This window comes from Borostomias antarcticus, assembly GCF_949987555.1.
Source record: "Borostomias antarcticus genome assembly, chromosome: 33".
Lineage (NCBI taxonomy): Eukaryota > Metazoa > Chordata > Actinopteri > Stomiiformes > Stomiidae > Borostomias > Borostomias antarcticus.
Window position 1 is genome coordinate 1,055,688 of NC_140266.1, and position 13,698 is coordinate 1,069,385.

Below are 13,698 nucleotides of genomic sequence, written 5' to 3' on the forward strand. Positions count from 1 at the left end.
CAGGAGAGGCCTCCACCAGAGAAATGGCAAAAGCTGGAGAAGTCGAGAGACTATCCGAACGGCAACATGCTGAGGGACTACCAGCTAGAGGGCATGAACTGGCTGAGGTTCAACTGGTATAACAGGTAGGCTAGCTGGATGACTGCTACTACAGGTAGGCCAGCTGGATGACTGGTATACCAGGTAGGCTAGCTGGATGACTGCTACTACAGGTAGGCCAGCTGGATGACTGGTATAACAGGTAGGCTAGCTGGATGACTGGTATACCAGGTAGGCTAGCTGGATGACTGGTATAACAGGTAGGCTAGCTGGATGACTGGTATAACAGGTAGGCTAGCTGGATGACTGCTACTACAGGTAGGCTAGCTGGATGACTGGTATAACAGGTAGGCTAGCTGGATGACTGGTATAACAGGTAGGCTAGCTGGATGACTGCTATAACAGGTAGGCTAGCTGGATGACTGCTACTACAGGTAGGCTAGCTGGATGACTGGTATAACAGGTAGGCTAGCTGGATGACTGGTATAACAGGTAGGCTAGCTGGATGACTGGTATAACAGGTAGGCTAGCTGGATGACTGGTATAACAGGTAGGCTAGCTGGATGACTGCTAGGATTCATGGATGCTACTTCTCATAATGTACAAGATACAGCTCACTTGAGCTAGTTGGGTGACTGTACAACAGGTAGGCTAGCTGGCTAACTGGTACAGTGAGTGTATTAGCTGGATGACTGCTACAACAGATAGGCTAGCTGGATGACTGTTAAAAAAAGTAGTCTTACTGGCTAACTACTACAACAGGAAGGCTACCTGGCTAGCGGCTGACTGGAACTGGCAGTCTGCTACGACAGTTAGGCTAGTACGACACTTAGGCTAGTATGACAGTTAGGCTAGTACGACAGTTAGGCTAGTTACGACAGTTAGGCTAGTACGACAGTTAGGCTAGTACGACAGTTAGGCTAGTACGACAGTAGGCTAGTACGACAGTTAGTCTAGTACGACAGTTGGACTAGTATGACAGCTAGGCTAGTTACGACAGTTAGGCTAGTACGACAGTTGGACTAGTATGACAGCTAGGCTAGTTACGACAGTTGGGCTACTATGCCAGTTAGGCTACTATGCCAGTTAGGCTAGTATGACAGCTAGGTTAGTTACGACAGTTAGGCTAGTATGACAGTTAGGCTAGTATGACAGTTAGGCTACTATGACAGTTAGGCTAGTATGACAGCTAGGTTAGTTACGACAGTTAGGCTAGTATGACAGTTAGGTTAGTTACGACAGTTAGGCTAGTACGACAGTTAGGTTAGTTACGACAGTTAGGCTACTACGACAATTAGGCTACTACTACCGTTAGGCTACTATGACAGCTAGGCTACTACGACAGTTAGGCTAGTATGACAGGTAGGCTAGTACGACAGTTAGGTTAGTTACGACAGTTAGGCTACTACGACAATTAGGCTACTACTACCGTTAGGCTACTATGACAGCTAGGCTACTACGACAGTTAGGCTAGTATGACAGGTAGGCTAGTACGACAGCTAGGCTGGGCTAGTACGACAGTTAGGCTGGGCTAGTACGACAGGCTATACATGCAGGTAGACAGTGCACAGTACACTCTCCCCCCGTTCTCCCCCTCAGGAAGAACTGTATCCTGGCTGATGAGATGGGCCTGGGGAAGACCATCCAGTCCATCACCTTCCTGTACGAGCTCTACTCCATGGGCCTGCGCGGCCCCTTCCTCATCATCGCCCCGCTGTCCACCATCACCAACTGGGAGAGGGAGTTCCGGACCTGGACGCCCATCAACGTCATCGTGTACCACGGCTCTCAGATCAGCCGGCAGATGATCCTGCAGTACGAGATGTACCACAAAGACCCACAGGTAGGATAGGAAGGGCCTGTGTGTGTGTGTGTGTGTCCGTGTGACTTATTATACTGCAGCTCATCCAAATCTCCCCCCCCCCTCACCAGGGTAACGCTATCCCTGGCGTGATGAAGTTCCATGGGGTGATCACCACCTTCGAGATGATCATGGCCGACTGTCCCGAGCTGAAGAAGATCCACTGGCGCTGCGTGGTGATCGACGAGGCGCACCGCCTCAAGAACAGGAACTGCAAACTGCTGGAGGGACTCAAACTCATGAACCTGGTGAGAGGGTCTGACCGGCGGACGGACCGACTGACCGGCTGGCTGAGTTGACCGGTTGACTGACTGACTGAATAGCAGATGGACTGACTAGTTGACTGACCGGCTGTCTGAAGCCGGCCGCAAACTGGCTCTGAGCACGACGTGGCTAAAAGTTCTGTGTGAATTTATAACCCAGCACACCTGTGCCCACTTCACAACCTTTTACAATCCCAGTCACAAGTTGTTTGGACTGTTTTATTATCCATATTATCTCCGTATAACTTCATCTGACCGCCGGGACACTTGTAAAAAACAATTTCACCACTTATCTTCCCCCTAGCAATTAGGAACAATCGGGATGTGTTTTTACTGCTTAAATGTGTCCCAAAACGATGACGGTGATGGGATGAATCATCAGTATGTCACTTGCTGCGTTCCGTGAAAACGAAGCTGAATGCAGACCTGTCCTCGGTCAACAGCTGTCTGCTGTCCGCTGCTTGCCGTGGCGCGCCAGTGTCCGGCGTCCATGGAATACAATGGAGGGCAGAAATAATTAGAATGTGTCCGTCAACAATGTTGTAGCGCTGCTGGTTGACCGGCGGAACCGGGCGTATTTGGTTCTACGATGTCAGGTTCCACTTCTCGCCCCGCAGGAACACAAGGTCCTCCTGACGGGAACGCCGTTGCAGAACTCGGTGGAGGAACTCTTCAGTCTGCTCAACTTCCTGGAGCCGCAGCAGTTTCCTTCTGAGAGCAGCTTCCTGGATGAGTTTGGAGATCTGAAGACCGAAGAGCAGGTCAGATCCTGACCCCTACTCCCTAGACCGGGGGTCAGATCCTGACCCCTACTCCCTAGACCGGGGGTCAGATCCTGACCCCTACTCCCTAGACCGGGGGTCAGATCCTGACCCCTACTCCCTAGACCGTGGATCCTGACCCCTACTCCCTAGACCGGGGGTCAGATCCTGACCCCTACTCCCTAGACCGGGGGTCAGATCCTGACCCCTACTCCCTCGACCGATTTTTTTGGACTAGGATTATGCAAAAACTACCAGAGCGATTTTCATGAAACCTCCTCTCCTCCTCCTCTCTTTTCCCCTCCCCCTCCTCTCCTCTCCCATCCCCACCTCTCTCCTCCCCTCCCCAGGTGAAGAAGCTCCAGGCCATCCTCAAACCGATGATGCTGCGTCGTTTGAAGGACGACGTGGAGAAGAACCTGGCGCCAAAGGAGGAGACCATCATAGAGGTGAGTGTCCACCTGCTGGAGTTTCACTCTTTCACTGGGTTTGGGGAAATTGTGTAAGATGGTTAAAAAAAGGACAAAATGGTTAAAAAAAATAAAAAAAAATAAAAACCTTCCCCAGGTGGAACTGACCAACATTCAGAAGAAATACTACCGAGCCATCCTGGAGAAGAACTTCAGCTTCCTGTCTAAAGGGGCCAACCAGCACAACATGCCCAACCTCATTAACACCATGATGGAGCTGCGCAAGTGTTGCAATCACCCCTACCTGATCACAGGTGGGTCGGCCCACACACACACACACACACACACACACACACACACACACACACACACACACACACTGCTTGTTTGTTAAAACGTCAGTCATCTACAATAAAGGCAGACGTGGTCGAGAGATTTGAGATGGGGAGCGCACCTCAGGTAGGCTCAAGTCGGACGAGAATAGCCTTTTACAGTAGTTTCACACGATGACAAATATGAGAGTTTTTGAGGTAAAAGCACACCCTACTTCGTACGTCCAAGCCTTCGAGATGAAAACGCTCCTTGGTTCAGTTGGTGTGGAGCAGCTGTGTTTAAAGACCGCCCGCCTTCATCTCTCTGGGCTTTGAAATCCGTTATTAATTCTGAGGGAAGTACAACAGAATATATTCCCACAATGCAACAGACACTGCAAGCTTTGATCCTTGACTGCGCAGCTCTGCTCTTCTGAAACGAGCCCACATTGTCGGGGAGTTACTTTATCGACACCAACTGACTTTAAACGGAGACATGAGCGTGGAGTTTAATCTTTAAAATGGACTTTTGGTCAAATTACGGGCACGAGATTGAGACCCGGAATGTTCCGATACTGACTCCTCCCTCTTTGTCATCTCTCCCTCCTCTCCCCCCTCCCCTCTCCCCCCCCGCAGGCGCGGAGGAGAAGATCCTGGAGGACTTCAGGAAGGGCCACAGCCCCGAGGCCTGGGACTTCCAGCTGCAGGCCATGATCCAGGCCGCCGGCAAGCTGGTGCTCATCGACAAGCTGCTGCCCAAGCTGCTGGCCGGGGGACACAAGGTGCTGGTCTTCTCCCAGATGGTCCGCTGCCTGGACATCCTGGAGGACTACCTCATCCAGAGACGGTGAGGCCTGGCGGGGGGGAGGGGGGGGCTTTGGGACTTGGGTGGGGGGGCTGTGGCTTTGGGACCCGGGGGGGGGGGGAGGCTGTGGCTTTGGGGGGGGGGGCTTTGGGACCCGGGGGGGGGGGCTCGGCTGTGGCTTTGGGGGGGGGGGGCTTTGGGACTTGGGTGGGGGGGCTGTGGCTTTGGGACCCGGGGGGGGGGCTCGGCTGTGGCTTTGGGGGGGGGGGCTTTGGGACTCGGGTGGGGGGGCTGTGGCTTTGGGACCTGGGGGGGGGCTCGGCTGTGGCTTTGGGACTCGGGGTGGGGGTGTGTGTGACATGATGGGGCCAGGCGGCAGGCGTGACGCGGGCGAACGTATATCCCAACGCCCGCGCTCTGCTCCGCTCCTCCGCCCACAGGTACACGTACGAGCGCATCGACGGCCGCGTGCGCGGGAACCTGCGGCAGGCGGCCATCGACCGCTTCTGCAAGCCCGACTCGGACCGCTTCGTCTTCCTGCTGTGCACGCGCGCCGGCGGCCTGGGCATCAACCTGACCGCCGCCGACACCTGCATCATCTTCGACTCGGACTGGAACCCCCAGAACGACCTCCAGGTGAGGGGCTGGGGGAGGGAGGGGAGGGAGGGGGTCCAAAGCAGAATCAGAGTCAGAATTTGTTTATTGACGTCGTATTTTTACATGCATAGGAATCTTTTCGACACCGTGGTGCTTACAACAAAACAGCGATGGACAAGTGCAAGGACAGGACAGGACAGGACAGGACAGGACAGGACTCGAGAAGTGATACAAATATAGTGCAAAAAGTGGTAGTGCAATTGGACTACAAAGAGTCAGTGCAGTAGTCAGTTTAGTGCAAAAGTAGCAGGGGGCGAGTCAGAGTCAGAGGGGAGAGAGTCAGAGGGGAGAGAGTCAGAGGGGAGCCATGTTAATAAGGCTGATGGCCGTGGGGAACAAACTGTTCCTGTGTCGAGCAGTTTGAGTCTTTAAAGAGCGCAGGAGGAGAGCAGAGAGGAAGGATGGAGGAGGGGTAGGGAGTGTGTTTGGGGGGGTGGGGGGGGTGATAGAATAAGTCCGGTCGTCCTGAGGGTCTTGAGCCCATTCCCTTCAGTCACTGAGGAGTTTTCATCTGCCTTTGACCCCGCCCAGGCCCAGGCACGCTGCCACCGGATTGGCCAGAGCAAAGCTGTGAAAGTCTACCGGCTGATCACCAGGAACTCGTACGAGAGGGAGATGTTCGACAAGGCCAGTCTGAAGCTGGGACTGGACAAGGCTGTTCTCCAGGACATCAACCGCAAGGGCAGCCTCAACGGGGTAGGAGCCCTGACCAGTACCACTGACCAGTACCACTGACCAGTACTACCTAGTACCACTGACTAGTACCATCTAGTACCACTGACCAGTACCACTGACTAGTACCACTGACTAGTACCACTGACCAGTACCACCTAGTACCACTGACCAGTACCACTGACTAGTACCACTGACTAGTACCACTGACTAGCACCAACTAGTACCACTGACCAGTACCAACTAGTACCACTGACTAGCACCAACTAGTACCACTGACCAGTACCAACTAGTACCACTGACTAGTACCCCTGACCAGTTCCACTGACTAGTACCCCTGACCAGTACCACTGACTAGTACCAACTAGTACCACTGACCAGTACCACTGACTAGTACCACCTAGTACCACCAACTAGTACCACTGAGTAGTACCACTGACTAGTACCACTGACTAGTACCACCTAGTACCACCAACTAGTACCACTGACTAGTACCACCAACTAGTACCACTGACTAGTACCACCTAGTACCACCAACTAGTACCACTGACTAGTACCACTGACTAGCACCAACTAGTACCACTGACTAGTACCACCAACTAGTACCACTGACTAGTACCACTGACTAGTACCACTGACTAGTACCACCACCTAGTACCACCAACTAGTACCACTGAGTAGTACCACTGACTAGTACCACTGACTAGTACCACTGACTAGTACCACCTAGTACCACTGACTAGTACCACTGACTAGTACCACTGACTAGTACCACCTAGTACCACCAACTAGTACCACTGAGTACCACCACCTAGTACCACCACCTAGTACCACCACCTAGTACCACCACCTAGTACCACTGACTAGTACCACTGACTAGTACCACCTAGTACCACCAACTAGTGCCACTGACTAGTACCACTGACTAGTACCACTGACTAGTACCACCAACTAGTACCACTGACTAGTACCACTGACTAGCACCAACTAGTACCAACTAGTACCACTGACCAGTACCAACTAGTACCACTGACCAGTACCACTGACCAGTACCAACTAGTACCACTGACCAGTACCACTGACTAGTACCACTGACTAGTACCACTGACTAGCACCAACTAGTACCAACTAGTACCACTGCACTATAACTACTGTATAAGACTGGTACTTGTAGCTCCCAAGGCATTTTGATCTGCGCCCATTGATAACGTCCCTTGGAAATCGAAAATGAACTGAGAATTTCGCGACTTTTCGCGAATTGGTTCTGGCAAAGCCAGGCTAGGTCAGGAGCGCTGACTCTACACAACTGCTCTCTAAAGCCGCTTTTCCACCACGTTTTACCAACTCAACTTGACTGTGCTACACACTGTTCTTGCTTTTGTTTGCTTGGGAGCTCCAGAATTCACCAAGAGGGTTCAGGATTCTTCCTGGCTCAGAACGGGTCTTTGGGGGGGTGATGCGCATGCAATTTTTGGGGAAACCTCAGTTTGATGCTGAGTATCCTACCAGCATATTTAGGTCTATTTTCTTCGCTGTCGTTCTGACTGAGCTCACATTTCACAATCGCGGGAAATCTCCCGACATGACACCAAATGGATATGAAGACAAAATGTTTAAGATACTGATAACCTGTCTATTAATGCTCTTGATTACTAGTGGTCCAAACCATGGACAATGCAAGAAAGAGGGATGGGCTGCACTTGAAACAAGCTATCAAACACATTTGGAGAGGATTTGAATTGCTATTTGTATTCAAATTATTATTTTTTTGCATTTTGGCACTGGTGATTTTCCTTCGGCTCTGGCTAAAATCTCTTTGGGCGGCGCCAAAAATTCCTCTATGCAGGAAAAACTCCGCTCATTTGAACATATACTTATAATGAGCGAAACAATGATAAACCAGTATACAAATTACATGTCCAGCGATGTCATTGATATTCCCAATGGCAAGGAGCTACATTTTTCTATTGCAGTGTAGCGTTAGCACAGTCTTTCAACTAGTGTACATTTCATCCCGTATGTGTTCCTTAACTGCTACGAGCGGCTCGTTGGGTTGGCGTCGCGCCACAAAAATGTCCCACAAATGGGAACCGCAGCTGTTACTGATCCACTAATTAGACCAGCGAGGAGGAGACGCGGCCAGTTTGACCATGTTTCAAGCCTCCTCTCTAGCTCCATTACGAGGTCGCTGCCGTTGCATATTTGCGCTTGTTTGAGATCCTGTCTACAGTCGTGTACAAGCGAGTTTCCTTTGCACATTGTCTGACCAATCAGTAGTCTGCTTGACCAACCAGTCGTCTGCCTGACCAATCAGTAGTCTGCTTGACCAACCAGTCGTCTGCCTGACCAATCAGTAGTCTGCCTGACCAATCAGTCGTCTGCCTGACCAATCAGTCGTCTGCCTGACCAATCAGTCGTCTGCTTGACCAATCAGTCGTCTGCCTGACCAATCAGTCGTCTGCCTGACCAATCAGTCGTCTGCTTGACCAATCAGTCGTCTGCCTGACCAATCAGTCGTCTGCTTGACCAATCAGTAGTCTGCTTGACCAACCAGTCGTCTCCCTGACCAATCAGTCGTCTGCAATGTTTTCACGTCACCTTCTAACTCGCCTCAGCTCCCTCCGAGCCTCAAAGGAGGTGGTCCGACGGAAGTAGCAACTGGACTCGTCTGTACTCGGTGGGAACACCCCCAAAAAACAAGTCCACTCGCTACTTTTTTGCGTGGCGGAAAACCGACATATAACTAGTGTGTACAAGTGTACTACCACACTAGTGTACAAACTAATACGCCCCCAGGTACATCCTGTCGGACCCTCTGAGGAGGAAGGGAGCTTGGTCCAGAGACCACAGGATACTATCGTCATAATAGAATACTAGTGTCATAACCAGTGCACTCACTAGTGTACACTACCATACTAGTGTTCTAACCAGTGCAGTCCCCAGGTGCAGCAGCTGTCCAAGCTGGAGGTGGAGGACCTGCTGAGGAAGGGGGCCTACGGGGCCCTGATGGACGAGGAAGACGAGGGCTCCAAGTTCTGCGAGGAAGACATCGACCAGATCCTCCAACGACGAACCCAGACCATCACCATCCAAACGGAGGGAAAGGGCTCCACCTTCGCCAAGGTAACCCTGGGGGGGGCGGGGCTAGAGGGGTGAAACCCTTGACCTGTTAACTCGCCCCTAACAGAACCACACCAGGCTATCCTTTCACCCCTTATAACAGCAGGCTGCTGGGTGGCCTGGCATAAGTGTTAAACAATGTGTGTGTGTGTGCGTGTGTGTGCGTGTGCGTGTGCGTGTGTGTGTGTGTGTGTGTGCGTGTGTGTGTGTGTGTGTCCGTCCAGGCCAGCTTTGTGTCGTCTGGAAACAGGACGGACATCTCGCTGGACGATCCTAACTTCTGGCAGAAGTGGGCGAAGATAGCAGAGCTGGAGGTGGAGTCACGGGCTGAGAAGGTAAGCAGGAGGGAGGGGGGAGGAGGAGGAGGGAGGAGGTAGAGGGGGAGGAGGTAGAGGAGGGAGGGAGGAGGTAGAGGAGGAGGGAGGGAGGAGGTAGAGGAGGGAGGGTGGAGGAGGAGGAGGGAGGGTGGAGGAGGAGGGTGGAGGAGGAGGGTGGAGGAGGGTGGAGGAGGTAGAGGAGGGAGGGAGGGAGGGTGGAGGTAGAGGAGGGAGGGTGAGGAGGTAGAGGAGGGAGGGAGGAGGAGGTAGAGGAGGAGGGAGGGAGGAGGAGGTAGAGGAGGGAGGGAGGAGGAGGAGGAGGTAGAGGAGGGAGGAGGAGGTAGAGGAGGGAGGGAGGAGGTAGAGGAGGGAGGGAGGAGGTAGAGGAGGGAGGAGGAGGAGGAGGAGGGAGGGTGGAGGAGGTAGAGGAGGGAGGAGGAGGAGGGAGGGTGGAGGAGGTAGAGGAGGGAGGGAGGAGGAGGAGGAGGGAGGGTGGAGGAGGTAGAGGAGGGAGGGTGGAGGAGGAGGGAGGGAGGAGGTAGAGGAGGGAGGAGGAGGAGGGAGGGTGGAGGAGGTAGAGGAGGGAGGGAGGAGGAGGGAGGGTGGAGGAGGTAGAGGAGGGAGGGTGGAGGAGGAGGGAGGGAGGAGGTAGAGGAGGGAGGAGGAGGAGGAGGGAGGGTGGAGGAGGTAGAGGAGGGGAGGAGGAGGTAGAGGAGGGAGGAGGAGGGAGGGTGGAGGAGGTAGAGGAGGGAGGGAGGGTGGAGGAGGAGGGAGGGAGGAGGTAGAGGAGGGAGGAGGAGGAGGAGGGAGGGTGGAGGAGGTAGAGGAGGGAGGGAGGAGGTAGAGGAGGGAGGGAGGGAGGAGGTAGAGGAGGGAGGAGCAGGAGGAGGAGGGAGGGTGGAGGAGGTAGAGGAGGAGGGAGGGAGGAGGTAGAGGAGGAGGGTGGAAGAGGAGGGAGGAGGTAGAGGAGGGAGGGTGGAGGAGGTAGAGGAGGAGGTAGAGGAGGGAGGAGGAGGGTGGAGGAGGAAGGTAGAGGAGGAGGGAGGGTGGAGGAGGAAGGTAGAGGAGGAGGAGGGAGGGTGGAGGAGGTAGAGGAGGAGGGAGGGAGGAGGTAGAGGAGGGAGGAGGTAGAGGAGGAGGTAGAGGAGGAGGGAGGGAGGAGGTAGAGGAGGAGGGAGGGAGGAGGTAGAGGGAGGAGGAGGGAGGGAGGAGGAGGTAGAGGAGGAGGGAGGGAGGAGGTAGAGGAGGTAGAGGAGGGAGGGAGGGAGGGAGGAGGTAGAGGAGGAGGGAGGGAGGAGGGAGGGAGGAGGAGGGTGGAGGGTGTGTTTCTCTACGCGTAGGCATGTCTGCATGTTGACCGTCCGTGCGTCCGTGTGCCGGTCCCCCCCAGGAGAGCCTGGTGATCGACACGCCGCGCGTGAGGAAGCAGACGCGCCACTACAACTCCTTCGAGGACGACGAGCTGATGGAGTTCTCCGAGCTGGACAGCGACTCGGAGGAACGGCCCTGCCGCTCGCGCCGCCTCAACGACCGCGCACGCCGCTACCTCAGAGCAGAGTGCTTCCGCGTCGAGAAGAACCTGCTCATCTTCGGGTAGGGGGCGGGGCTAGGGAGGGGTAGGGGGCGGGTCCAGGAAGTGGGGCCGGATGAGGAAGTAGGAGGGAAGAGCGGGAAGTTGAACTGGACATTAGTGAAAGTATGATTTCCTATGAATAGGTCAGGTGTGTTCTCTGTAGCTCGTAGCTGCGGTCGTCCAACGATCGCAGGGTTCCCGGTTCGAATCTCGACTCCTGACGACATGTCGAAGTGTCCTTGGGCAAGACGGTGAACCCCAAATTGCTCCCAATGAGCAATGAGTGCAGTCCATTTACCATTTACTCTAACATTTTCTAACTTCTCTCTCTCTTTCCCGTTCTCTCTCTCTCTCTTCCCCCCCCTCTCTCTCTTCCTTCCCTCTCTCTCTCATTCTCTCTTCCCCCCTCTCTCTCTCCTTCTCTCTTCTCTCTCTCTCTCTTCCTTCCCTCTCTCTCTCTCTCTCTCTTCCTTCCCTCTCTCTCTCCTTCTCTCTTCTCTCTCTCTCTCTTCCTTCCCTCTCTCTCTCTCTCTTCCCCTCTCTCTCTCTCCTTCTCTCTTCTCTCTCTCTCTCTTCCTTCCCTCTCTCTCTCTCTCTCTCTTCCTTCCCTCTCTCTCTCCTTCTCTCTTCTCTCTCTCTCTCTTCCTTCCCTCTCTCTCTCTCTCTTCCCCTCTCTCTCTCTCCTTCTCTCTTCTCTCTCTCTCTCTTCCTTCTCTCTCTCTCTTCCCCTCTCTCTCTCCTTCTCTCTTCTCTCTCTCTCCCCCCTCCTGTCCAGCTGGGGGCGGTGGAAGGACATCCTAAGTCACGGGCGTTTTAAGTGGCACCTGGCGGAGCGCGACATGGAGGTGGTGTGTCGGGCGCTGCTGGTCTACTGCCTCCGGCACTACAAGGGGGACGACAAGATCAAGAGCTTCATCTGGGACCTGATCACCCCCAGCAAGGACGGGCAGGACCAGGCCCTCCAGAACCACTCTGGTGAGAGAGAGAGAGAGAGAGAGATGAGACCAGGCCCTCCAGAACCACTCTGGTGAGAGAGAGAGAGAGAGAGAGAGAGATGAGACCAGGCCCTCCAGAACCACTCTGGTGAGAGAGAGAGAGAGAGAGAGAGAGATGAGACCAGGCCCTCCAGAACCACTCTGGTGAGAGAGAGAGAGAGAGAGAGAGAGAGAGAGAGAGAGATGAGACCAGGCCCTCCAGAACCACTCTGGTGAGAGAGAGGGAGAGAGAGAGATGAGACCAGGCCCTCCAGAACCACTCTGGTGAGAGAGAGGGAGAGAGAGAGAGAGAGATGAGACCAGGCCCTCCAGAACCACTCTGGTGAGAGAGAGAGAGAGAGAGAGAGAGATGAGACCAGGCCCTCCAGAACCACTCTGGTGAGAGAGAGAGAGAGAGAGAGAGAGAGAGAGAGATAAGAGAGAGAGAGATGAGAGGGAGGGAGAGAGACAGAGAGAGAAAGATAGACTTAATTGATCCCCGAGGGGTATTCCTGTGTTGTAGCAGACGGTACTGTATTCGCGATGATGTTATAACATGCTATAAACTCTTCTGACGTGTAGTCTGTTAGTCATATCTGTTATAACCTGTTATAAGCTCTTCTGAAGTGTGTTGTGTCGTGACCCAGGCCTGTCCGCTCCGGTGCCGCGCGGTCGTAAGGGGAAGAAGCTGAAGAGTCAGCTGACCCCTCCGGAGCAGCAGGATGCTGATTGGCTGGTTCACTGCAACCCAGAGGTGGTGCTTCACGACGACAGCTACAAGAAGCACCTCAAACAGCACTGCAACAAGTAGGTTAACCCGCCTTACTGACCGGTTAACCTGCCTTACTGACCAGTTAACCTGCCTCACTGACCAGTTAACCTGCCTTACTGACCAGTTAACCTGCCTCACTGACCGGTTAACCTGCCTCACTGACCGGCTAACCTGCCTTACTGACCAGTTAACCTGCCTCACTGACCGGTTAACCTGCCTCACTGACCGGCTAACCTGCCTTACTGACCAGTTAACCTGCCTCACTGACCGGTTAACCTGCCTCACTGACCGGTTAACCCGCCTTACTGACCGGTTAACCTGCCTCACTGACCAGTTAACCTGCCTCACTGACCAGTTAACCTGCCTTACTGACCGGTTAACCTGCCTTACTGACCAGTTAACCTGCCTCACTGACCAGTTAACCCGCCTCACTGACCAGTTAACCTGCCTCACTGACCGGTTAACCTGCCTTACTGACCAGTTAACCTGCCTCACTGACCGGTTAACCTGCCTTACTGACCAGTTAACCTGCCTCACTGACCGGTTAACCTGCCTCACTGACCGGTTAACCTGCCTCACTGACCGGTTAACCTGCCTTACTGACCAGTTAACCTGCCTCACTGACCAGTTAACCTGCCTCACTGACCGGTTAACCTGCCTTACTGACCAGTTAACCTGCCTCACTGACCAGTTAACCCGCCTCACTGACCAGTTAACCTGCCTCACTGACCGGTTAACCTGCCTTACTGACCAGTTAACCTGCCTTACTGACCGGTTAACCTGCCTCACTGACCGGTTAACCTGCCTCACTGACCGGTTAACCCGCCTCACTGAGCGGTTAACCTGCCTCACTGACCGGTTAACCCGCCTTACTGAGCGGTTAACCTGCCTCACTGACCAGTTAACCCACCTCACTGACCAGTTAACCCGCCTCACTGACCGGTTAACCTGCCTTACTGACCAGTTAACCCGCCTCACTGACCGGTTAACCCGCCTCACTGACCAGTTAACCTGCCTCACTGACCGGTTAACCTGCCTCACTGACCGGTTAACCTGCCTTACTGACCGGTTAACCTGCCTCACTGACCGGTTAACCTGCCTTACTGACCAGTTAACCGCAATAAAAATCAAACAGTATTGCTACATGCTAGTTACCGGCCTAA

General features: G+C 53.9%; 1 protein-coding gene across 1 annotated transcript in view; it reads left to right on the top strand.

The window, feature by feature from the left end:
* chd6 (chromodomain helicase DNA binding protein 6) overlaps positions 1-13,698 on the top strand; it is a gene marked incomplete at its 5' end in the record, with an annotated part of 43,511 nt that overhangs the window by 12,503 nt on the left and 17,310 nt on the right. The window contains 14 exons of the mRNA XM_084460690.1: positions 4-125; positions 1,639-1,882; positions 1,972-2,148; positions 2,781-2,924; positions 3,275-3,373; positions 3,492-3,648; positions 4,282-4,492; positions 4,891-5,086; positions 5,639-5,803; positions 8,723-8,902; positions 9,124-9,234; positions 10,607-10,809; positions 11,565-11,764; positions 12,411-12,570. Coding sequence (XP_084316816.1) covers positions 4-125; positions 1,639-1,882; positions 1,972-2,148; positions 2,781-2,924; positions 3,275-3,373; positions 3,492-3,648; positions 4,282-4,492; positions 4,891-5,086; positions 5,639-5,803; positions 8,723-8,902; positions 9,124-9,234; positions 10,607-10,809; positions 11,565-11,764; positions 12,411-12,570 — 2,369 coding nt within the window. The remainder of the gene's footprint in view (positions 1-3; positions 126-1,638; positions 1,883-1,971; positions 2,149-2,780; positions 2,925-3,274; positions 3,374-3,491; positions 3,649-4,281; positions 4,493-4,890; positions 5,087-5,638; positions 5,804-8,722; positions 8,903-9,123; positions 9,235-10,606; positions 10,810-11,564; positions 11,765-12,410; positions 12,571-13,698) is intronic.